The 25,922-nt window shown below is 42.5% G+C and overlaps 1 protein-coding gene and 1 long non-coding RNA gene across 2 annotated transcripts in view; both read right to left on the bottom strand.

Moving 5' to 3' along the window:
• zdhhc5a (zinc finger DHHC-type palmitoyltransferase 5a) overlaps positions 1–1,203 on the bottom strand; it is a 36,665-nt gene extending 35,462 nt beyond the window's left edge. Inside the window, exon 1 of the mRNA XM_062996283.1 lies at positions 930–1,203. Within this exon, the coding sequence (XP_062852353.1) occupies positions 930–1,084 (155 nt within the window). The 5' untranslated portion in view covers positions 1,085–1,203. The remainder of the gene's footprint in view (positions 1–929) is intronic.
• An 813-nt stretch (positions 1,204–2,016) lies between these two features.
• On the bottom strand, positions 2,017–25,330 carry LOC134315225 (uncharacterized). The gene is made up of 2 exons (XR_010012476.1): positions 25,078–25,330; positions 2,017–2,235 (listed from the first exon to the last, which is right to left on the bottom strand). It is a non-coding gene; the product is annotated as an uncharacterized LOC134315225 (long non-coding RNA).
• Between the last annotated feature and the right edge of the window lie 592 nt (positions 25,331–25,922).

The raw sequence follows: 25,922 nt of genomic DNA, 5'->3' as shown, positions 1-25,922 counted from the left end.
CACACACACAGGTACAGTAACACACACACTCAGATACAGTAACACACACACACTCACAGTAACACACACACATGTACAGTAACACACACACACACAGATACAGTAACACATACACACACTCACAGCAACACACACACAGGTACAGTAACACATACACACACTCACAGTAACACACACACAGGTACAGTAACACACACACTCAGATACAGTAACACACACACACACAGTAACACACACACATGTACAGTAACACACACACACACACACACACACAGATACAGTAACACATACACACACTCACAGCAACACACACACACTCACAGCAACACACACACAGGTACAGTAACACACACACACACTCACAGTAACACACACACAGGTACAGTAACACACACACTCAGATACAGTAACACACACACTCAGATACAGTAACACACACACTCAGATACAGTAACACACACACACTCACAGTAACACACACACATGTACAGTAACACACACACACACACACACACACACACAGATACAGTAACACATACACACACTCACAGCAACACACACACAGGTACAGTAACACATACACACACTCACAGTAACACACACACAGGTACAGTAACACACACACTCAGATACAGTAACACACACACACAGATACAGTAACACACACACACTCACAGCAACACAAACACACACAGATACAGTAACACATACACACACTCACAGCAACACACAGTACGCACAGTAGCAAATACACACACACACACACACACACACACAGTAACACACATATAGCACCACAGTGTTGGCAGTCATGCAGGACAGTAGCACAGCGTCAGCGTTTTGTGGTTAAATGCTGCATGAACGAAATCTGAGAAGCAGAACTACTCGTGCTTGTGATCCTACTCATCCGTCTGCGCTCCGATACTCACGTGAAGCAGAAGAAGAGCGTGGTCGCTCCCACCAGGAAGGCGGTGGCCGCCGACACCGGGATGTAGCGGCTGGGCCGGAGCGGGCGGGACGGAACGGTGGGGTGGGGTGGAGACGCAGGGTCGGATAAACCCCCGCTCTTACTGCTGCCCGGCATTACCCAGGGTGCAGGAGGTGAATCCGCCACCGAGAATGCCCCCTTCTTAACGAGAGTGTGTGTGTGTGTGTGTGTGTGTAAAGGAATCGGGAGGGGGGGGGGGGGGGGGGGGGCACTAAGGGAGGAGCGGCACTTCCACCCTCGCTCGACTCGGTGCTGGGGAATTACAGAAGGTTAGCATGATCACAGCAAAATAAATAATAATACAAATAATAATAATAATAATAATAACACGAGGAAGGACTGGAAAAGCGATCGGAAAAAAACAGCTGATTACAAAACATAAAGATTTTAAAGAGAATTAAAAAAGCATCATGTTCGATTTAGTGAGAACGATATAAAAAGCAATACAACAACAAGAAAACCCAATGTGGCTCAAGCATTTTTGGTGAGAGGAACCAAAGAGTAAAATAAAAACATTATATTAGTGTCATCAACGAACAATAAACTGTATTTTCTTTCTCTGTGGCTTCAAAAAGTAAAAAGTAATTTGGTTTTACACCTTCAGAGGTAGAACAAATGTTTTGAATGTGACCTAATTACAAGAAACGTATGTTGAGCGTCGTATAAGCATCACCCGAGCCTGATGTCTGGTTTATATGGAAGATTTAAACCAGAAAAAAAACTAAAAAGGAAGTACAAAGGGGTGTAAAAGAAAAATAACAGCGCAGTGACAGATTTAGCGTGTGTGTTTATGAGGACGGTACACAAATGGCTTCCAGCTGTCGCGAACGTCCGTCTTCATCTGATCAAACACGAGCGATATTGCACTTATTGCACGTACGGGCCACGCTCAAGTCTCTCTTGTAACAGCTCGCGTCAGATGTGGTCCAGCTATAAGCCACGACGCAAACCTCAAACTGAGACCGGATTTGCTTTCTAACAATCCCAGCGTGTCGATTTAGGTACAAAACAAAGCTGGGAGTACTGGAAGCGATGGAAAAATCACTTTTATTTTGTACTTGTGTGCCCGTTTCTCGGTGGGTGTGGTCCCGGATAAGCGGCCTGGACCATGTTCACGGGGGCTCAGGAGAGTGCGAGTGATCCTGCGAACGGAGGAAGGAGTCCGACGGGTTGCCAAGTCATAGCCGTGCCCCGGTCGTGCTGCTCTCTGGGTGGAGGGGTGAGGCGCCGGGTGTTAAGACCGATATCTGAAAAAAAATGACAAGACAAGAAAACACATTAGTCATCACCGGCAGTGATGGATGAAGCTCACTGGTGATGTTTTTAGTCACGTTGCCTGATGTTTCAGAACTGAGCGAATGTTAATATCAAAGCAAGACAACACAGCGACTTCAGACTCGACTCGTGACTCGCAAAAAAATGACTCGTAAACAACAAAAGTCAGCAGCCTGTGTTAACATAAGTTACGTGTGACAATTATATATATATATATATATATGATCCAACATCATTCCGATCGTGTCATTTTCTGCTCTCTAATAATAATAATAACGCTCCGGCCGTCTTAACCCACAACGCACGCAATGTGTAAATGTTCCAGCCAGCTTCCGGCGTAGTGATGAAGCGTCGCTCCCTACTTAAAATGGTGGAATACCCTACGTAGTGCACTTCACAGGAACAACCGGGGTGAATGGAACGCTCCTACAGAATCGGTGCTAATGATTGTAAGAACCGCTTTCTGAACCAATCAGAGCTTCTGATTGTAATTGTTAGTAAGAAATGCTGTTATCTGCATTTATTCAGTTTGCGTCACACAGATGACGTGGTAATGAAACGCTCGATCGGCTTTCTAACGACTTCCTGTTTTACTTCACGACCGGGAAAAGTTTGGAGGTTTTTAATTATAAGCACATTTACAAAATAACGGATTCTGTTCCTAATGGGACGCACGCTTATAAATGTAATAGCATCTGGAAGAACAGAAGCTCAGGTAAGCAGCGGTTATGATGGTTTTTGCTGTGTTTGGGATTTTGGCCGCTGTGCCGTGATTTATCGAGCGCTTTTGTTCTGTAATGAAAACAAAACGTATCAGTTGAAGCTTTTAACTGGAACCTTCTTGTTACAGAAATTACATTCATTTACACAATGAGGAGGAAAGTAAAGACACGAAGTAAAACGGCTAAATACACTCGCCAATCTGTTGTTGTTTTTATCTGAACTTACCGATTATTTCTTTATTTCTACGCTACATTTACAATATATGTTTTGTGTTTATTATATTGACTCAGACTCGTATTTTGTGACTTGTGAACATCTCTGATATATATATATTTATTTATTTATGCATTTTTTCTCCCTTTTAGCACATCCAATTGTCCGATTGCGTCATCCTTCCTCTCCACCAATGCTGATCCCCGCTCTGATCGAGGAGAACGAAGCTAACCTAAACTGACGAAGGTCTAGAAGATGAGCGACTCAAACAGCAGCGATAGATGAGCGATCGTCTCTGACTTTACATCTACAAGGTGGACCGACTAGGTAGGAGTGTCTGATAGAGTGGACGGTGAGTGGACACGGTGTTCAAAAACTCCAGCAGCGCTGCTGTGTCTGATCCACTCGTACCAGCACAACACACACTGACACAGCACCACCATGTCAGTGTCACTGCAGTGCTGAGAATGATCCACCACCTAAATAATACCTGCTCTGTGGGGGTCCTGGTTATAAAAGCATGCAGAGAAACAGATGGACTACAGTCAGTAATTGTAGAACTACAAAGTGCTTCTATATGGTATAATCCGTCCGACCGTGTGTTGCTAAAACAAGCTGCGTTTACAGTCGGTTTGTTTCTTTCACTCGCGTGGTGATTTGTTCTAAACCGAACCTTTACCGACATGTCTTAACCTGAGAGCGACACGCCGACTGTGAGAACATGAACGCTAAATGACACGTCTGTGAAAAAGAGCACAAGAATGTAAAAGATGGGATATAAATACGTACGTAGGTTAAGATTAGTATTTGTTCTGTGTTATTAGCACATAAAGAGTCAATTATTATTATTATTATCATTATTTGTAATGCATTTCTGCCCAATTTTCCTCTAAAAGTCGTATTTAACTACGCGCTTGCACTGTGCTTCATCTACTCCTGAACGATCTACCACGCCCTCTCCGACACGTGTGCAGTAAGTACTAAGAGACCCACATGTTGACCACGATACAGGCAACTGGATCCACTGACATGGTGCTGGTGTGTTAGTGTGTGTTGTGCTGGTATGAGTGAATTTAAACACCGTGTCCACTCACTGTCCACTCTATCAGACACTCCTACCTAGTCGGTCCACCTTGTAGATGTAAAGTCGGAGACGATCGCTCGTCTATCGCTGCTGTTTGAGTCGGTCGTCTTCTAGACCTTCATCAGTGGTCACAGGACGCTGCCCACGGGGCGCTGTTGGGTGGATATTTGTGGTCGGTGGACTATTCTCAGTCCAGCAGTGACGGTGAGGTGTTTAAAAACTCCAGCATCGCTGCCGTGTCTGATCCACTCATACCAGCACAACACACACTAACACACCACCACCATGTCAGTGGATCCAGTTGCCCGGATCGTGGTACAAATCGTGGACAACATGTGGGTCTCTTAGTACTTTTACTACGATCCAGGCAACACAAACGAAATCTACTTAATTAATGAAAACTGTGAGAATCTGGTCCCACTGTGGTTTACAAGGTGTAGCGTAAAGCCTCCACAAGGGGGCGGCCGCGTACAAGTTCATTAAAATTTTCAGCGTTTATCCAAAGTGACTTACAGTACTGTGACAGTATACTGTCTAAGCAATTGAGGGTCAAGGGCCTCGCTCAAGGGCCCAACAGTGGACACCTGGCAGTGGTGGGGCTTGAACCAGCGACCTTTCGATTACTAGTCAATTACCTTAACTGCTAGGCTACAACCGCCATCACTGAAGTGTTCATGTGCCTATTACTTTTCTCTGACGCCCATTCAGTAACCAACCGCTTCTTTTCACCTGCACTAGACGGAATCTCCGCACTGAAAGTCACGCACCGAGCTCTATTATCTCCCATCTCTAGGGGATGGTGCAGCACCATCGAACAGCCAGCAGGGGGTCGTTTGTTTGTTTATTAGGATTTAAAAAAAAAAAACGCTGCTTCACCGGTTCGAAGCTGGGCGGCTGTATGAGCAACGATTGGCCGGTTGCTCAGTTGGGGGGCGGGACAAAGAACCGGATGTGGGTCTCTCTCTGTCAGAATGCGATTACGAGCTCTGCCGGCTGATTAGAGGCGCCTGCACAAGAGATGAGGAAGAGCGCCCTTAGGGTGTGTCTCTCCGCACGCAACGCTAGGTGGCGCCACACTCATCAATGTGCGGGTGGCGAAGATGCATCCGGCTGCCGCCCACGTTTCGGAGGGGATACGGGTTAGCTTCGATCTCCTCGGCTAGGGCGGGGTTCGGCATAGACAGAGAGGACGCACGATGCAGATTGAACAATTGGACGCGCTACAAAAATGTTAAACTAAATATGCAATAAGCTTCTCCTGAACTGTAAAGAATGTAAATGTACGCTCAGGTGGCGCAGCGGAGTCGGGGTTTCGAATACATCGTATCGAATCTCGGCTCTGCCTTTACGACTGGGCTGGGCGGCTGCATGAACAACGATAAAAAGTCCTCATAATAAATAGGTCCTCATAACTGGTGCGACTGCGGCCCCTGCTGGCTGACTGATGGCGCCTGCACAGGGCTGAGGAATAATGCCGATGGGGGCGCGGCCCTCCGTACACGGTGCCCGTCGGTGTATGAACTCGACTCGTGCAGGTGAAAAATGCAAGTCTGTACTGACTGTACAACCGGAGGGGGCGTGCGTCAGCCAGCGGTGAAGGGTCGAATCAGTATAGAGGACGCAGTCAGGGTAACTGGACACGACTAGATTAGGGGAGAAAAATTGGGGGGGAATAAACGTAAAGAAGCACTAAATAAATATCCGACACAAATCAGGACCGATCACAAACGTTAGAGCGTGTTAGGACTGAGCAACAGAGCAGCAGTTCAGAGGAGACGAGTCCGTGTGAAAAACCTCCCGTTATTAAGCCGCCAGGAACGGACACGCATGCCGACCGCCCGCGTCCGTGTCTGTACTCGTTTAATTTATCGCTATGACACAAATCTAATCGCTTAACATGATCGATCATGTCTTCGTGTTTAACAAGTTCAGCCGTCGGCGCAAACGCAGATTCGATACGGGGCGACGACCCACGGGCTGAGCCGATGAGACAAGACGAGGCAAGTCGGGGTTTTACAAGATCTCGGTCGAGCGGGCACTCCGACGTGACGCTGGATTGATCTGTATCCTACTGCTGAGTGAAAACGCATCTATAAGCGTCCGTGCGTTATGAACTTCTATTTCTTATCTGTACAGTAAGAGGGCTGGGTGGTATGACCAATGATTTGGATCAGATTCTGACGGTTTCACGGTATGTTTTATTCGGTCAGGATTAGTGATCGAAAAATCGGCATTTTTTCGATAATCGGCATCGGCCGATATATGTGCGCACAAGGCCGATATTTAAACGTTGCCTCCGTCAGCTCAGTGACTGTATACAGTCATTGGTCTGGCTGTTGTTAGAGCGCCCCGTGTGTCCATTTTGCCACTCTCCAGGCAGACATCAGTGAATGCACAAGAACGAGACTTTTTTGTGAGATTGGGACCATTTATGAGAAGAAAAGGAACAGGCTCACTGGAGAAAATGCAGAGAAACTTTGTTTCCTGCATTACAACTTGCTGATTTTAGACTGGGACTACTAAAAAAAGAGAGGCTGAGAAAACATTCAGTGAGGATATTGCCATTTTATTTCAAGACTGGAAACTGTTTCCTACAATTTGCTGCTCTTGACTTGGACAGGGTTTACAACCTTTTTTGTCCCCAAATATTCCACTTTAACTTCATTATTTTTTATTCACAAATATTTTTGTTAATATTTTATTTATATTTTGATTACTTATCTGAATGCTCAAACACAATGCACACACAGTTTGGTGCTTAAATAATGGCTCCTTAAAAGAAGTTCTTCTATGTGCAACTGTCTTCACTAAGCATGTTTGTTCATTCTTAAAAACTAAGAGATACTGCTATATGCTTGTGTATGTTAAGTGCACTGAAACCTTTGAAATAATTTGTATTTTATTTAAAGTTTTTATTTTTTTTATTTTATTTTTTGAACGGCCAAAAGAGCAAACAAGAATATACAGTGATAAATAAATGTTTATTTAAGATCATTAATTCTGTTTTGTTGTATTATTATTATTGTATTTTTTTGTTGTAAAAAAATGGTATTATCGGCTTTATATATCGGCCATCGGCCACTTCTTTCGTCTAAATATCGGTATCGGCATCGGCCATTAAAAAACCCATATCGGTCGATCACTAGTCAGGATCGTGTCTCCTAGATGAGGCAGATCTGGCGTTTGTGTGCGTGTACGTGTGTGTTTGCCTGAGCCTACGATAAAGCCTGTGGTGATTGCAATGAAGAAAAATCAGCGCAGCAACTAGGGTTGGGCGGTATGACGGTATTACGGTATACCGCGGTGTTTAAAAATGTTGACGGTATTTAAAAAAATGTGAAGCGCCAAATTTGAACCTTAAAAACGGAGACTTTAGGACATCCGCGCATCCACAGTGAGGGAGGGGTGGGAGGGGTAGGCGGTTGGAGCTCACTGATTGGTCGTAGTGATGGAAATTACGGCTCCTTGAAGGGAGTCGGATCTTTTGGCTCGGTTCCTTTTAAAGAGCCGTTAAAAAAAAAAAGACTCTTCGTTCCTCGGGAAGCGCTACTGGGTAAACTATAAGACCCCGATATTAATATCGATGATGAACAATCATGAACATTTTGCTACCTTGCCTTAAATGTAGGTCTAATTCAAACAGTTAAATGAGAAAAAAAACGTACTGTGGTTGCATCGCATTAAGTTTCAGAAAAATCCTCTCATGTGCAGAGACGTGCCCGTGTTTATTTCTGCTTTAAAACATAAGCGCCATGAAAGAATCAGATGTAACATCATTAAATACGTTTATTTCTCAGTTATTTGTGCTCGTTTTCTGCATGTTCTCTCTGTAGCTCGGTTACGTCTCTCTCTCTCTCTGTCTCTCTCTCTGTGTCTCTCGCTCGCTCTCTCCGCGACATTAAAAGAGTTTTCGGATTTGAATTTCGACAATAAACAGCTCTCATTATGACTGATTGATGCCAAGCGGAACGGGTGGATTACAGCCGATAAGAACCGCGCAGAAATAAAAATATATATTATAACGGCTCCCAGAGACGCATTTACACTTATGCGTAAAATATTTATTATAGATCAGACAGGATAAGCAATGATTGATGTAATAAAACATTTGAATACTGTAATTACACTGTAAAGTTTGTCCAACCTAGGGCTGTCGCGGTGAAAGAATTTCCCCTTGCGATATTCAGCCTGTCTCAATATCGCGGTACGCGGTAATATTGCCATTTTTTTTTGTTTTTGAAAATTACTTAATTGATCTGGATTTTAGAGCTATATAAACAAGCTTTATTGTTAGGCTACGATTCGATATATTATTGCTTTATAATGACAAAGATGAGGCGGCTTTAGGACAAATGAAATGCGTGTTTAATGTTAAATACAGAACAGAGCAGGGATGCGCGTCTTTTCTCTATTAAATAAGGTTTAAATTTAGCTTCTAGAAAAATAGAATAAAGAATAAAGTCTGTAAGAGTTTAAACCTGCGTTATCATGCGCGCTAGAAGAACCAACACGTTCACCTGATGTGGTTTAGAGAGGATCTGAGTGGGGTAGCGATGTTCCCCTCGGTACTAAAACTCTCTCTGATGGGGCTCGTTACACTAATACACGTGTACTGTACCTGCATGCGACTTTACAATGCGACAAACTATCTATTGAGTAGGTATAATTAACATAACAATATAAACTACATTTCAAGTTATTATTCGTTTCAATACATTTTTATTCAACGAAAAAATACATTTAAATCATTCCAGCAAGACCAGAAAGAGAATATTTGCAGGCTGCACTGCCATATTAACCCTCATTAAGTGTTTTAGTACGCCGAGGCTGTTTGAATATAGTCTAAATTACAAGTATTTACTGAGTGTGAACTCAATTTAATCATTAATAAACTTGCCTATAATTCATGTTGCGATTATTTACATTTTAAAACACAAAGCCTGAAACTCAGCAGCAACGCATGCGAACAGGTTGCGGGAAAATGTCGCTCCTAGCTCATTTTCATTACGAATTTGTTTAACATTTATTACGCCCGAATGTAAGCGTATAAAACAAGATGGACCCTGCAACAATAAAAAAAAAAAAGAGAAGAAAGAAAGAAAAAACGTGAACACCGCAGTGTTGCGGTTGCTCGGCATGCCCTGCGGTTGGCCGGTCTACACCGCGACATTTCAAAATTGCGGTTAGCGCGACAGCCCTAGTCCAAACCCCCCAAGCGGTAATACCGTATACCGCGGTATTTTCTGAAGACGGTATGACGGTATGAAAATCGGCAATACCGCCCAACCCTAGTATCAACACGACGCTCTGATGGTGCGCACTTTCAAACTGAACAGTACGTGTCCAAATACGTAGTGTTCATCGAACGATTTCGAACAATAAACTACAAGTGGAGGGTTTAAGGATCCTCAAATCATTGACCGACAGGTTTTTTTAATGAGCTGAGCCATAACAGTTGTAACGATACACTACCCACGACGCGATGCGATTCACGATACTGGGTTCACAATCTAAATAATGAATGCCCTTTCATTTCTGAGGTAGGTACAAACTATGCAAAAACAGTTTTAAATTAAGCCCAATCTGGCTGAAAAACCCCGAATCTGGCAACCAGGCATATAGCGCCAGTGATGTCAACCAGGCGAGGTGTATTTGAAGTGTGTTTAAAGTGAATATTGATTCATTATACATGTCAAATCGATTTGAATTGTGGAATTTTTGAATCGGTTATTGACCGTCTTGTGGTGCATCGTTACATCCCTAGTTGCCTCTCGGATCAAACGCTAGCCAACATGATCAGATCATTTATAATAACTGGCCTGCGGACCACAGACGTGTGTCGTGGCCCTCAGACGCTTAAGGAAGGCTTACAGACGTATAAACACACAAATGTCTAAACGTTAAAGGGAACCTTGACGCTTGACGGGTCCTTAAAAGCAGAAAAGTAAGACGTGCTTTCTTTCATGCACTCCGTTCATCTCTGACTCTGAATCTTTTAGTTAAATCCAGCCGAGAGCTCAAAAAAAAAAATCAACCAGGCTGAGATAAAGCAACGGGTCTCTGAGTGGGGGGGTGAAGGATAGAACTGAGCAAGGATTACGTACGGGAGCGCAGAAGCCTGGTACCGTCAGGTCCATCCTGCCAGAGACGTTACACAAACCGTGTTGCAACGAGAAATGTTCAATTACAGGGGGCTGCGCGATAAAAACAATATCGTGTCTGATAACGAACACACAATTATAAACCACAAACCACAAAAAATCATTCACATTTATGTTATGACAAAGAAATAGAATAGAACGCCTTTATTTGTCATATATACATATTCAGATGTACAGCACAATGAAACTCTCTTTTCGTGTATCCCAGCTTGTGTGGAAGTTGCTCAGAACTACAGGGGTTGGACAAAATAACTGAAACACCTGTCATTTTAGTGTGGTAGGTTTCATGGCTAAATTGGACCAGTCTGGTGGCCAATCTTCATTAATTGCACATTGCACCAGTAAGAGCAGAGTGTGAAGGTTCAATTAGCAGGGTAAGAGCACAGTTTTGCTCAAAATATTGCAATGCACACAACATTATGGGTGACATACCAGAGTTCAAAAGAGGACAAATTGTTGGTGCACGTCTCGCTGGCGCATCTGTGACCAAGACAGCAAGTCTTTGTGATGTATCAAGAGCCCCGGTATCCAGGGTAATGTCAGCATACCACCAAGAAGGACAAACCACATCCAACAGGATTAACTGTGGACGCAAGAGGAAGCTGTCTGAAAGGGATGTTCGGGTGCTAACCCGGATTGTATCCAAAAAACATTAAACCACGGCTGCCCAAACCACGGCAGAATTAAATGTGCACCTCAACTCTCCTGTTTCCACCAGAACTGTCCGTCGGGAGCTCCACAGGGTCAATATACACGGCCGGGCTGCTATAGCCAAACCTTTGGTCACTCGTGCCGATGCCAAACGTCGGTTTCAATGGTGCAAGGAGCGCAAATCTTGGGCTGTGGACAATGTGAAACATGTATTGTTCTCTGATGAGTCCACCTTTACTGTTTTCCCCACATCCGGGAGAGTTACGGTGTGGAGAAGCCCCAAAGAAGCGTACCACCCAGACTGTTGCATGCCCAGAGTGAAGCATGGGGGTGGATCAGTGATGGTTTGGGCTGCCATATCATGGCATTCCCTTGGCCCAATACTTGTGCTAGATGGGCGCGTCACTGCCAAGGACTACCGAACCATTCTGGAGGACCATGTGCATTCAATGGCGGTGCCGTGTATCAGGATGACAATGCACCAATACACACAGCAAGACTGGTGAAAGATTGGTTTGATGAACATGAAAGTGAAGTTGAACATCTCCCATGGCCTGCACAGTCACCAGATCTAAATATTATTGAGCCACTTTGGGGTGTTTTGGAGAAGCGAGTCAGGAAACGTTTTCCTCCACCAGCATCACGTAGTGACCTGGCCACTATCCTGCAAGAAGAATGGCTTAAAATCCCTCTGACCACTGTGCAGGACTTGTATATGTCATTTCCAAGACGAATTGACGCTGTATTGGCCGCAAAAGGAGGCCCTACACCATACTAATAAATTATTGTGGTCTAAAACCAGGTGTTTCAGTTATTTTGTCCAACCCCTGTACGTTCTGTCACGAAGAAGTGACGAGGGGTTTAACGACACCACGTCCAAAAATGCACGTCAACAAGAAGCGAGCGATCAAAGTTTGTGCGCTGATGTGCAGCGTAAAATCAAGGAGGAAAAATAAATGAATCTGAGTGGATTTGGCAACACGAGCAGCACGGATCGTTCTGTAGTGAGTTGGAGGTTAATAAATATTTTTGCAATGTTGGTGTTTTGTTGTTATGTTCTGTAGAGAACGATCAGGTCAGAAATACTGTAAAACGTGTGTGTGTGTGCTGATGTATTCTGATATAAACTATATTATCCCCCGGTCCCACCTGTTTACGCTCCTCTCCTGCGTTTCCCCTCGCGCCGTATCCTGCGTTCTCATTGGCTGTTCGACATGTCACTCGTTCCCAGTCGCACGTCTCGGATCGGATATCTGACGTGCTAGAAAACCCGAGCGCTCGGCGAGCCGGTCGGATCGAGTCGTCGGATAGTTCACGCTTAGCGATCGAGAGCCGAGTTTCGATCGCCGAGTCGCTCCCGAGCCGGCGAATCTAGCGCCGAGCGAAACTCAGGGCAGAAATCGTGTGGTGTGAACCGGGCATAAGCAACCTTGTGGTGAAATATCTCTGTAGACCTGTTTTCAGTGCGGATGGGAACACTGTTACCTGCCGGAGGGCATCTCTCAAGCCCTCAAACAGGCTTGTGTTCCTTTCAAGGAACCTGTAAAGAACATTTTGTGGTTTTGCACTTTTTTTTTAATGTAAGGCGGTTCTGCTGCACATTATTTAAAGTGAGAGTTTGTTTGTGAGCTATTCTTAAAAAGGATATAGCTAATTAGGATTTCTATTTTGCTTTAATTATTGTTAGTTATCGTTAAAAAGTCTGAGTTAAGGCTGGGCGGTATATCGTAAATATGGATATATTCGATACCACTTTTTACACGATGTTGAAAATGACCATATTTGATATATCGAGTATGCATAGAACACACAGGTTACCTTTAGAGAACGTTTAAAACTGGGGATGTAACGATTCACCACAATACAGTTAATAACCGATTCAAAAATGTCACGATTCAAATCGATTTGACATGTACTGTATAATGAATCGATATTCACTGTAAACAGCAGAGGGCACTGGCGCTATACACCTCGCCTTGATGACGCCGCTGGCGCTATACGCCAGGTTGCCAAATTCGGAGATTTTCAGCTAAATTGGGCTTAATTCAAAATTGTTTTGCATAGTTTGTACCGACCTCAGAAATATAAGGGCATCATTATTTAGATAAATAAAAGATCAGCACAAATACAGGATTTTATTGTGTCTTTCAAAGAGACGTAATAAAAGGAAACTTTGTCATAATTTGTCTTCAATTTCAGTCTGAAAAAAAAAACGGGAAAAAAATCGTATCGTGAACCCAGTATCGTGAATCGCATCGTATCGTGGGTAGAGTGCATCGTTACCTCCCGAATTAAAACACAAAAGTGCTGAGCGGAACGCTTTCCTGCATGGAAACTGAATCACTGAGTCGATGAGTCAGAATCGACTCTTTTCAGACGAATTATTCATTGGAATCAAATCAGAAAACTGTGCTCTTATCTGCGGTAAAGATTCGTTCGTTTTTCTCACTCTGTGTGCAAAACGACTCCGGTTCGAGAGATTCAGATGTATGAACCAATCAGAGCTTCCGAATTTATAAGCTCCATTTCATTGAATTAAAAGTAAACTGTTCATTAGGGCGGCCACTAACGACTATTTTTCTATCGATTAATCTAACGATTAATTTTCCTTCAAAAAATGTAACTCAGAATCTCATTTAAGCTTCTTTTATTTTAACAACAAACTGTACAGTATAATAATATATTTATTATTCATATTCATATGATCACATTCTCAAGTGCAGCACGTGTTGATGGTGCTCCGTACACAAAGCAAAGTGCTTCAACTTATAGCAGAAATAAAATAGTGAGATGTAGCCACGTCTCATCAAGTCCGACGTACGGTAACGACAGAATGAGGCCAGATTCTAACCTACACATTCACTCAGCACTCACTTCACTTTCTGAGCCGTGTAAACTAGGGATGCACCGATCCAACTTTTTCAGTTCCGATACCGATCCGATACATATACTTTGCATATCGGCCGATACCCGATACCGATCCGATACCATTGTTGAATTAATAAACCGTATACTTTATCATGTGGGAAAGACTTAAGGCATCAGGATCGACTTAAACATGACTAAGTCTGCAAAACAAAATATAATTAACACAGATATAAATGTACTGAACTGCTATTTATTTGTCAATAAAATAATAAACAGGGTTATTTTCACTCGACGAGTGAGCATCCGACGCTGCCTTGGTGACCAAAGCAATCCCAGCATTCATTGCAGAAAAATAAACATAACTGAAAGGGGCGGAGAAACGAATGGAGTTATTATCAAACGTAAATAAAATATGACTGATTTTTAACTTGTATAAACTTGTACCGAGTGTTTTTATTTGCAAGTTCGAGCTTGTCAGGAAATGTAACCGTTATCGGTACATGAAGGGAGATGTTATATTGACGTTAGCGTTAGCGCTGTGCTACCTCAGTTCATTGTTTTTAATGGCAAGATGCTAAATGCTAAACCCGATGGAATCGCTATGTAACGCGTTCGAATAACCTGATTTATGAGTTGATGACTTATTAGAATCCTCTCTACTGAGGCAGCCGCTTATGTAGGCAGTAAGGCAGCGAGGCGGCTCACTAGGTTTTCGAACACACCCTAAATGTAGCTGCTGACGATGAGAAAAACAGTAGTAGCTTAAATAACTTTTTCAAATAAACTTATCCGTAAATATTTAGTGCAAACAGTAATTCAAAATAAAATATAGCAGCTAAACATGAGTAATAAACACGTTGCCATCGAACTTGTTAGCATAGCAAGCGTGAAATACCTCCATGCAGCCGACGCTTCGGCTCGCTCCATGTTGCTGTTTTTGTTTGTGTTATACGCCATACGTCAGCAGCGCGTCCTGTATGGGCTTAGCACGCGTCGCAAACGAACTAAAGTGAACGTATCGGCCCCATGGATCGGCCTGATTATCCGATATCCGATCCATCTCATTTTGGTCATATCGGGACCGATATCCGATCTTAATATCGGATCGGTGCATCCCTAGTGTAAACAAAGTGGTGAGTGTTAGGGGTCATTCATATGAGAAGCTTTTTGCGCTTTGTCTAACTGAACTCGCTAAGAAATACGCTATTCCAAGATCTCCAGGATTAAGAAGCGTAATGAAACAATATAGACGTGCGACATGGCGCCGGTGCTGCTGTGGTACCATCAAAGCTTTACACAGTGAACAAACCAGCTTCTAGTTTTGTTCCAGTTTGAAGTATCACCAAACTTTGGATGATTTGGGTCTTTGAAAGCTCTACACGGCTGCAGACGGCGTTTTTTAAGACGGCGCTTAATGCCGCCAACCAGTGACCGGACCAGATACGACTGAGATCCTGCACACGGCGAGTAGTGCTGAGGGAATCATACGAACGCTTATATGAATGGAGACGTTGTAGAAATTATAAAGGATCATTTATAATCAGAGATGGGACGATCGATCGGCTATGAATCGGTATCGGCCGATTTTTAATCAAAATATACTATCGGCGATCGGCCGATATTTCCTAAAAGTAGCCGATCCGATCGTGTGATATATAAAAGATCACGTTAAGTTAACAGCTCAGTGGATCGATCCAGACGCCAACCATCACATCACCATTCATCAACCATCGTACAGAAACCACAGTGAAAGCTCTTCATGACCTAAAATAACATCATTAACGTTGTGCATCGTACATACGATGTAATTTTGCTGATTGTAATATTCACTTTAAAAAGATAATTCAACCCGGTCACATCTGAGTCGATTCTATCAGCACGTTATATAAACTCCTGGTTCACTTTGGTAAATCGTAAGCGGTTCTTACTTGTGATGTAGATGAGAACAGAAAACGTTACAGAGCCAATCAGAGGCAAAAGTTTATTCATGACCAAATTCATTAGTTCAGGATCATCTGCTGAACTTTTAGCTCCTTAGACGGAACGAGTCTGACGGTCGGTTACAGATCTGTGGTAATAGCAGTTTAATGAAGCTTTTTAATGTAAGAGAGTCACACAGAATGTTCTGTAGTAGCTGGTGTTTATGCATCGACTTGGCAACAGCCCAACCGTTAATGTTAGTTTTATTGATTCTCCAGAGGAGAACTAGAAGGATGTCGTCTGCAAACTGAGTAATTATTTACACAGACTAACCACAAGTCGAGATTATTTAAACCCAGATTAAACCGTCTTACATAAACTGTGGCACAAGAACCATTGGCACTGGAAGTACCTCCAACTGGTACACCAGATGGCCTTAAAAATGCGCTTCGTGCTCTCAAGTAAATGGAAGGTTTTATATTTTTAATTAATTTAGAGTTTTGTGTTTAATAAAAAACAGGATTCGCCAGACCAATCAAGCTTCTTCCATTGCTTCAATTTCCGGTTTGAAATGCCCATGTGACCACTGTATTTGTTTGCTTGTTTAATTCTTAACGCCATCATGGCTAGCTAATAGATTATGTAAACGTCAAGGTGGTGGGTCCATTTCTTTCCCCATGTGCATATGGTTTGTGAGGGTCTAACTTATACGGTGTTTGTAACTGCAAGTGATTCCAAGAATTTAAGCAGTTTTTTGTTGGGTACTGATGTGAACATTTCCTTGACCACTGTAGGTGCTTTCAACACTGGACGTTAACCAGAATGGGCACTTTGGTCAGCGACTACACAGCCCTGGATACAAACGGGTTTGATTATAACAAGGTCACAATTGTTTAATTAGTTTTAAAAGAAAATGTGGAGGAAGGTAGGAAATAATTACCTTATTATAATAATAATAATAATAATATTAATAATATAAAAGGGTATTTTGCCTTTCCCCTGTATTTACGCGCCCCAGACGTTTTTTGCTGTACGTCATGGGCCCGGGGCTTGGATATGAACAAGGAAGACAGTGATCGGAAAAAGGAGCATGGAGGCCGGCGTTGCGAATTTCTCCCACTTGCGGAATATGCGCACGCCACTCTTTTGTGGTCGCTCGGAATCACGTTGGGAGCTGCGACGGACCCACACCACGCCAACGGGCTAAAAGGTGGTGAGCTACCTGGGTTGAGGAGGGGCCGCCGAGTCCCGGTTTAGTTTAAAAGATTTTGCTCTCCTCTGCAAACTACGCGGTGGCCGCCGAGCCTTTATTAACTTTTGAACTTGGGAGTGTGCATGACAACGTAGCTTGGTCTTTGTTTTGTAGAGTGGTACCTCGGTAGACGTCCTTAATCCGTTCCAGATCCTTGGACGTATACCAAACGAATTTTTCCCCATAAGAAATAAAGGGGAAATGATCAATCCATTCCCATGAAAAAAATCCTATTGTTATTGGCATATTATACGTTGATGGGGTTGTATAAAATAATTTATAAAACGGAAAGTTCCGGTCCTAAAATCTGATTGGCTGAGCCGCGTTCGAAGCCGTTGTAAAATCCCCGATATAAGCGCACCTATGACCACCTCACATCGTTCCATATTAATACGCCACTGAAAAGAACAAGTACAAACTTGGTTGAACACTATTTTAAGTCATGTACTATACATGGAAATGTCCAGATTAATATAAACAGTAATCCTGATCATTAAGCGAGTGTTTCGTCCAACAAATAGTGTAATAGATTGCGAATGTTATGTTCGCCCTCATGTTGCCTAGCAACACGGCACACCGTTAACGGGACTACAGTACCTGTAGCACGGTACCTGAAACTTCACAGAGAGTTATAGCGCGGGTTGTTCACTGAATGGTAGCAACTGGCGTAATGACGCTCGTGGCTTTGTCTCGCGTCAAGCTACATTTTTCGTGTCCAAACAGGACGTATACCGAGGTTCCACTGCATTCGTATTCGTAGTGCATTCGTCAAGTGTCGGGTAATCGGGGTTAAGAAATGATTTAGCTTAATAAATACATTATACGATTGTTAAAACTTTGTTTGTGCGGTGAGCTAGGGGAGAGGGAATTTACGCCGCCCCCATCCGAAAAGGTGTTTGTACGTACAGTGGAACCTTGACTTACGAGTGACCCGACTTACGGATTTTCCGAGATACGAGCCGTCACTTGGTGGATTTTTTGCTTTGTGATACGAGCCGAGATCCGAGTCACGAGCTCAGCTGAGTTCAGTTCACCTGGTTATCTTGCCGTACAAGCAAGTGAAAGCGAGGAAAATGTGACGAAAAAGCCAAAAGTCAGTGACTTTTTTTTTTTTTTTTTAAGTCGCAATTATGTTTAGCGATAAAGTGTAGCATAGTGTGTAAGTTAAATTTAGCAATATATTGTAGCATTAAGTGTGTAGCGAGTAAGTTAAGTGATAGAGCACGAAATGAAACACTCCCCCCAACTTCCTCCGCCAGCATCTCCGTCTGATTTTTAAGGTAAATACACTTAATAAAACCAGTTTATTTCTTTACATTCTCTTTAATTATGTATTATTATTTTTAATACATTATTTGTTATTTATAAAGTACATTTTTCTTATTTAAAAACACATAACAAAAAAAATCGGTGTGGTTTTTGGGGGGGCTGGAACGGATTAATAGCGTTTCGATTCATTTTAATGGGGAAATTTGATTTGATATACGAGCAAATTGAGTTACCAGCTTGGTCACAGAACGAATTAAACTCGTAAGTCAAGGTTCCACTGTACTAGCTTATTTCCATTCCATTGAACCAAATATATCAAGGATTAGAATTTAGAGTGCAATGTTACATGTTCACCATCAATAGTTACATTATTTGCAATTTGTGGCTTGTCCCTCGTCAGACCACTGTCGGTGGGAACTCCCCATGGCCGTCTATAAGCATCCCTTAATACTTAGACCCAGTAGTCTGGCCAAACAATTCAACCCTTATCAAAGTCTTTTAGGTTTTATAATCACGTCAACTGATCACATCTGCGTGTGCTCGAGTAACTACTGTCAGCCCAACATTTTATATATTCCCGACCGCGACATGCACAATTGTTGATCCTAATATTTTGGTTTATTTTATTAGGATTATAACGTCATGTTTTACACTTTGGTTACATTCACGACAGGAACGGTAGTTACTCGTCACACAAGGTTCATATCAAAGACAATAAAAAACATTTGTTGTAGCTTAGTGGTTAAGGTGCTGGACTAGTAATCGAAAGGTCGCTGGTTCAAGCCCCACCAATGCCAGGTTGGGCCCTTGAGCAAGGCCCTTAACCTTCCGTTGATTAGACTGTATACTGTCACAGTACTGTAAGTCACTTAGGATAAAATGCGCCTGCTAAATGGCGAAAATGTAAATGTAAAATGTAAAAGACGTAACTCTCTAGTTTACTAGAGTTTTTGGACTGTGGGAGGAAACCGGAGCTCCCAGAGGAAACCCGCGCAGACACGGGGAGAACATGCAAACTCCACACAGAATCAAGAATCGAATGGAACCCAGGACCTTCCTGCTGTGAGGCGACAGCGCTACCCACCGAGCCACCGACACCGGAAAATCAGTTGGAATGCAAAAAGCCTTTTGACTCATCAGTTCACATCATGTGCGCTGTTTCTCAATCCTGACCAAGTGACAATAAGGACTTTAGAAAAGTCTCACATGACGTTAATGATTCATCTGATATTACAGCTGTCTGCACCTTTATGAACATGTAGGATTCAGAAACCCGGTTATTAATCACAGGCAAACGTGTAATAACTGAGACAGGTCGTGTTGATATAGTGGAAATTAGGGCTGCAACGATTAGTCGACGTAATCGATAACGTCGACTATAAAAATGTGTCGACGTGGAATTTCATTGTCGACGCGTCGTTATTATTGCAACGCACTAAAGGGACTGCAGGGGGCGCAGCGTCGCTTCCATGGCGCGGCGGGGAGTTTATGAACACAGAGAGGCAAAGACAGAGAGACCGAAACTTTCTAAAGTATTTCAGCCAAAATAACCCAAAGAAACGAGCTGGACGCCGACGCTACAGAGCAGAGTCGTGGTTTCACGCCGGCAACACGGTGAAACGCCTTGCAGCCGTGATGACCAGCGTTATTACGATAAGTTTGTACACCGCTTTGTGCTTTAACCAACGTAGTTCATGTTTGTTAATGCTAGAGTACTTGTCGGAAAACTTCCTAAGAGTTCGCTATTTTTCAGGTTTGTTACGCATTAAGTGCAATAGTTAATCATTTATATGAGTAACGTTATATAACTTAACATTATAGCCTAACGTTACCCTGTCTCGTCTTCCATATTTTTTGCTCTCGTTAATAAGAGCATTCGTTCTAAATAATAAGCCTCATCCACTTAATGATCGCTAGTTAGCTCAGCAGATAATTCAGTTAAGATATTTAACCCGTTATGGTTTAGTTGGCATAGCCGGTACACTATTTGTGATTAACTATGATACATAGCCTTCAGTTTGTGATCATTAATACAGCTTTCTCTTTTGCTCTTTCTATTAATAGCACTAAGCAATGGAGTGTGGATGTGATGAGAAGAGGTTCATGCACCCCTCAGATGGCTGAGATCTTCACAGACAGCATTCACATGTTTCTCAAGCACATGTTATAAATGTTCTGAAACATAACAGCTTCTAATTCTGTCCAAAGCTTTCTTATTTCATTGAATTTTTTTTATTGTGATTGTGTATTAATGTTTCAAATATATTTAATTAAACTATCAAGCTTAAGTTTCATATTCGTGTTTCATGGGTCATTATTTTAATTCGATATTGGAACTTAAAGAACATAACAGGGTTTTGTTATGTTAAGGCAGAGATGGGAGGGTAGGACATAAATAATCGTCGACTAGCCGACTAATAGAGAAAAATAATCGTCAGATTAGTCGACTACTAAAATAATGGTTATTTTATTTTAGTGGAAAGGGGTTTAAATACCGCTGAACTGGAGAAGATGGTGCATATAGACAGAGGTAGTGGTAGCCTGACTGATAATGTACTGGACTAGTTTGTTTGTTTATTTATTTATTAGGATTTTAACGTCATGTTTTACACTTTCGATTACATTACACAGGAACGGTAGTTACTCATTACACAAGATTCATCAGTTCACAAGTTTATATCGAACACACTCATGGACAATTTAGTCTCCAACTCGCCTCACTTGCACGTCTTTGGACTGTGGGAGGAAACCGGAGCACCCGGAGGAAACCCACGCGGACACGGGGAGAACATGCAAACTCCGCACAGAAAGGACCCGGACCGCCCCGCCTGGGGATCGGACCCAGGACCTTCTTGCTGTGAGGCGACAGTGCTACCCACCGAGCCACTGTGCCGCCCGCCCTGCACCGGACTAGTAATCAGAAGGTCGCTGGTTCAAGGCCCACATATATATTATATTATTATATATTATTATTATTATATTAGATAACATATTATATTATAAACGGTTAATTTGGCATAAATCAAAAAATACTTAAACTCTACAAAGAACGTACGAACGTATAACATAAAAAATTTCTATTACATTATGAAGGTGTGTGTGTGTGTGTGTGTGTGTGTGCGTGTGCGTTTTGGGTGTGTTTGGCCGCTCGGTGGTCAGAGCGGGGCGAGCCACCGCTGTCAGCCCGCTTACGACCGCGCACGCAGCGCATCACGTCTCAACTAGACCGCGGTGATGAAAATGCGGCCTATATGGGTGGGGAATTCTCACCTGTGTTTTACACACATCTAACCACTTTTTTAAAGCACAAACAGCTTAAAAACAACGGCATGAAACACGCCTGTACATTAATATGTACCTAAAGCGAATGAAATGATCTATAATGTGTAAAATAAGCGTCAGGCTAATTGAAATGAGATCCGCAGGCCGGTGAGCGAGATGCCAAAATGCACTTACCTCAGCGAAGCTATGACAGCTAGCCGAGAATTACGGTTAACTCGAGTAAAAACACCACCAAGCTTCATGACACGCGTTAATTCGATTAGCAGCAACATAACAAAACAGATGTGACATTAATTATAAATAAAAAATGCCTACAGAGAAGAAGCAGTTGGGCGGCTATGTAGCATAGCATAAGAAACTAAGCTAGCCGAATAGCTAGACATTGCTAGGAGTCATTCCCGAAGAGTCGATTCAGCAAATTTGACCGTTGAAAATGAGAGTCGATTCCTTAGCTCGGAATCGACGAAGCAGAAGAGATAAAGCAGATAGAGGTGAACTAGGGCTGGGCGGTACGACCAAAAATGTGTATCACGGTATTTTTTTAAGATTCTGACTGGTTTCACGGTATATCAGGGTATGTTTTGTGTATAGTACTGTCATAAGTACATAAAATATGAAGGTTTTGAGTACTTGGCTTCACAAAATGACACAATATACTGTATGATGGAATCAGGACGTGTAAAACAGGCGCAATAACAAATAAACACCTTTAACAAATAAAACCACGTTTACAAACTCCACTGTACAACCTGCCCACAGGTCTGTTGTAGAAAAGTGGACGACTTTAAATCTCTCTAACTCCAGTCCGCTTATAACGTTGGTTTAGCGACTGACCTGAAGTATCCAGTGTTTTAATTATGGCTCTGAAAGCTTCTTTATCGACTGTCTGTAGAGGAATCGTGTCCTCGCGTGTGTGGATCGTTACTGCGTCCGTAACGTCGTCGTTTGCACCAGCCGTGGCTTTTTTTTTTTTTTTTTTTAACAGTATTTTAGTCTGTTCTAAGCTGCCGACATCCGGTGCATATTTGGTCTCCCTCTCTTCATCCTCCATCTGTTTTTTGTTTGTTTTTGTCACCATATAGAGAAAACCTCTGTCATCTGTTAACACCGTCATGTATCTAATCTGCACGGCGTATGGCGGTATATGAAAAATCCATACAGAGTGAGGAATCAAAGACCGTCATACCGCATAGCACTAAGTAGAAGTAACAATTAAACACACTATCAAAAATACACACATTCATGGATCGCCTTATTTTAACTAACTAACTAACTAACTAAGACAGATACATTACACGTGTAACCTAATACCTTACTAGTACATGCAATATGTTCCTTTGGGGAGTCACTGGATAAAAATATGATCTGGCTGTAGATGTACTAGACAAATTATTTTAAGCTGATGCTTAATGCCTAAAAAGTTATGATTATTTACACGACAGCTTTAAATAATGAGACACGATAACAGATAGCTATAGGATTAATCATACTAATGCATCTATTAAAATGAATGTAGGTAATTTTGCTAGTTTTAAAGACAAGTGCCCCACCCCAGTTCTAGATCAAGATCATTTATTGTCATTCATCAGCACACACAAGTATAAAACAACATAAAGTAAATTTTTCTAGCTGTTCTGGTGGCGCAGCGGTAAAAACACACGCTGCAACCGGAGCTGGATCTCGAGTACGTCGTATCGAATCCAGCTCTGCCTTACCGGTCGAGGCCGAGTGGCTATATGAACAACGACTGGCCGGTTGTTCAGGTGGGCCGGACTTAATCTCTGGCTGATTAAGAGGCGCCTACACGGAGATGAGGAAGGAGTGCTCTCAGGGTGTCTCTCTCCATACACAACGCTAGGTGGCACAACACTCGTCAATGCGTGGGTGGCAAGATGCATGCGGCTTGCTGCTCACGTGTCGGAGGGGGCGTGGGTTAGCTTCGATCTCCTCGGTCAGGGCAGAGATCGGCATAGAAAGAGAGGAGGCGTGATGCAGATTGGGCAATTGGACGCTCTAAGGGGGGAGAAAGAGGCACGTCACATCTACTGATGCCCGGTGACAGCCTGGCGACAGCCTGGCGACAGCCTGGCACCCTCTCTAAGGTATCTTTTGTTGTGTACAGGCTGTGGATCAAACCCTACCCTGATTGGGGTTGAGTATAAAAGGACATCATTAATTGTACAGACACCTTGTGTCCAAGAGTAATAAAATCATAGCACAAAATGTAATTCAGCTTGCACATTTTTCCCTTATACAGTTAATGCACATATGCACCTTACCTACTTGTAAATAATCTCTATTGCACACTTTTTTTATCACTGCTATATTGTTTATTTTATTCTATGTTTATATATATATATAATATACCCTTTCTGTTTTTTACTTAGTCTGTCAGTGTACCGAGCCGTACATCCTCATTGCACACTTTGCCTGATGTTGCACTGTTCATGCTGCTGCTATATTGTTTGATTGTTTATTATACGTTTAGATATAGTGTCCCTTTTTATTATTTACCTTGATGTATGTATGTTGACACCTGCACCAAAAGAAATTCCTTGTACATCTGGTACTTGGCGAATAATAAATATTCAGATTCAGACATATTATTTGACTTCTCAGATAAAAAAGCATATTATATCATTAATACTGCAGTTACATTAATGATATAATTCGCTGGCTCTGTACTTGTTTACTCTGCACAATGACAAAGTTGAATCTAATCTAATCTACATGGCACGGTGGTGCATCTGGCTGAGTGGGTGCAGCACATCATCTCGGGTCCTGGACCTGGGTTTCCTTCTTGTACTGATGTCCTACAACCTCCCCAAACCTTTAGAAGGTGAAATAGCCACTCTAAACTGCTCATGTGTTTTATTATTTGTAAATGTACAGCAGTTGGTACTGTAAATTGAATGGGTGATTAATAAGACAGTGGGAATCGACTCGTGGAACCGACTCTGAAATGAATGAGTCGAATCCTAGATTCTTTTAAAATCGAAAGCGCTAATACTGTACTATCTATTATTAAATCCTTTCCAGGAGACAATTTAATCTAAGCCAGAGTTACATTTTAAAGCAGTCGAATATAAAATGCGTGTGTCTTATTATTTAACGTTTACGATTCAAATGACTCTATTGAGTCATTTAATAAACACAATCTGATAACGCTGTGTGCAGTCAATGTAAATGTCAACGTTCGCTCAGATAAGAAACTGAAACATCAGCTTTTTCATTTGTTTAGTTATTTATTTTTTATTTATTTTAATCCAACCAAAAAAGGAATTAGCTTAGCTGCCAGGCTCAAAACTGTCCGGTTAGCTTGTGCTAAGCTAACGTTAACCAGTCGTATATTTCAGTATGTGTTAATAACAATAATAAAGCAGCGACTAACCTGTCAGTCCTTTAACGTTCACTCTTCAGTACTGGTTAGTCAGTGTGGTCTGTAAAAACACCGGATATCCAGTCAGATACAATGGCTTTAATCCGTTTGATCTTTGGGTGGTGGAGCTCCTCCAGCTAGCCAGGCAGCTAATCTGGTTCTCTATATTAACGTATTTCTTCCGATAGCTACATTATACGGCGTGACAGTTTATGTTATAGCACCTCTTATAGTACAAAGGAACGCCGGACTTTCCCATCAATTTCCGTTCACCGCAGGATTCGGTTTCCACGAGCGGCTGGCCACGCCCCCTTCAATCCGGGAATGTCGATCGGATCATCCCGACCAATCAGAAAGCGCCGACTTGCATATTTAATTAGGTCAGGAACCCACAACCTCTCAGGTCCAGCACGATTCATTGAAACAAAACTCACCTGCCACATCTGCACTTACATTTTCACTTACACTTACATTTTCGGCATTTAGTGGACGTCCAAAGCGACTTAGAGACAGTATACTGTCAAAGCAGTTGAGGATTAAGGGCCTTTATGTGATAGGGCTTGAACCAGCAACCTTTTGATTACTAGTCCAGTATCTTAACCTACTGAGCATGGCCCTAAATCCTCATTGAAACAAAACTAACCTGCCACGCCTACACTTACGGCATTTAGCAGACGCTTTCATCCAAAGTGACTCACAGTACTGTGACAGTATACTGTCAAAGCAGTTGAGGATTAAGGGCCTTTATCAAGGGCCCAACAGTGGCAACGTGGCAGTGATAGGGCTTGAACCAGTGACCTTTTGATTATTAGTCCAGTACCTTTTGAGCATGGCCCTTAATCCTCACTGAAACCAAA

The sequence above is a fragment of the Trichomycterus rosablanca genome, chromosome 5, assembly GCF_030014385.1.
Source record: "Trichomycterus rosablanca isolate fTriRos1 chromosome 5, fTriRos1.hap1, whole genome shotgun sequence".
Taxonomy (NCBI): Eukaryota; Metazoa; Chordata; class Actinopteri; order Siluriformes; family Trichomycteridae; genus Trichomycterus; species Trichomycterus rosablanca.
Note: the sequence above shows the minus strand (reverse complement) of the source record. Positions and strands in the feature narration are given on the sequence as shown.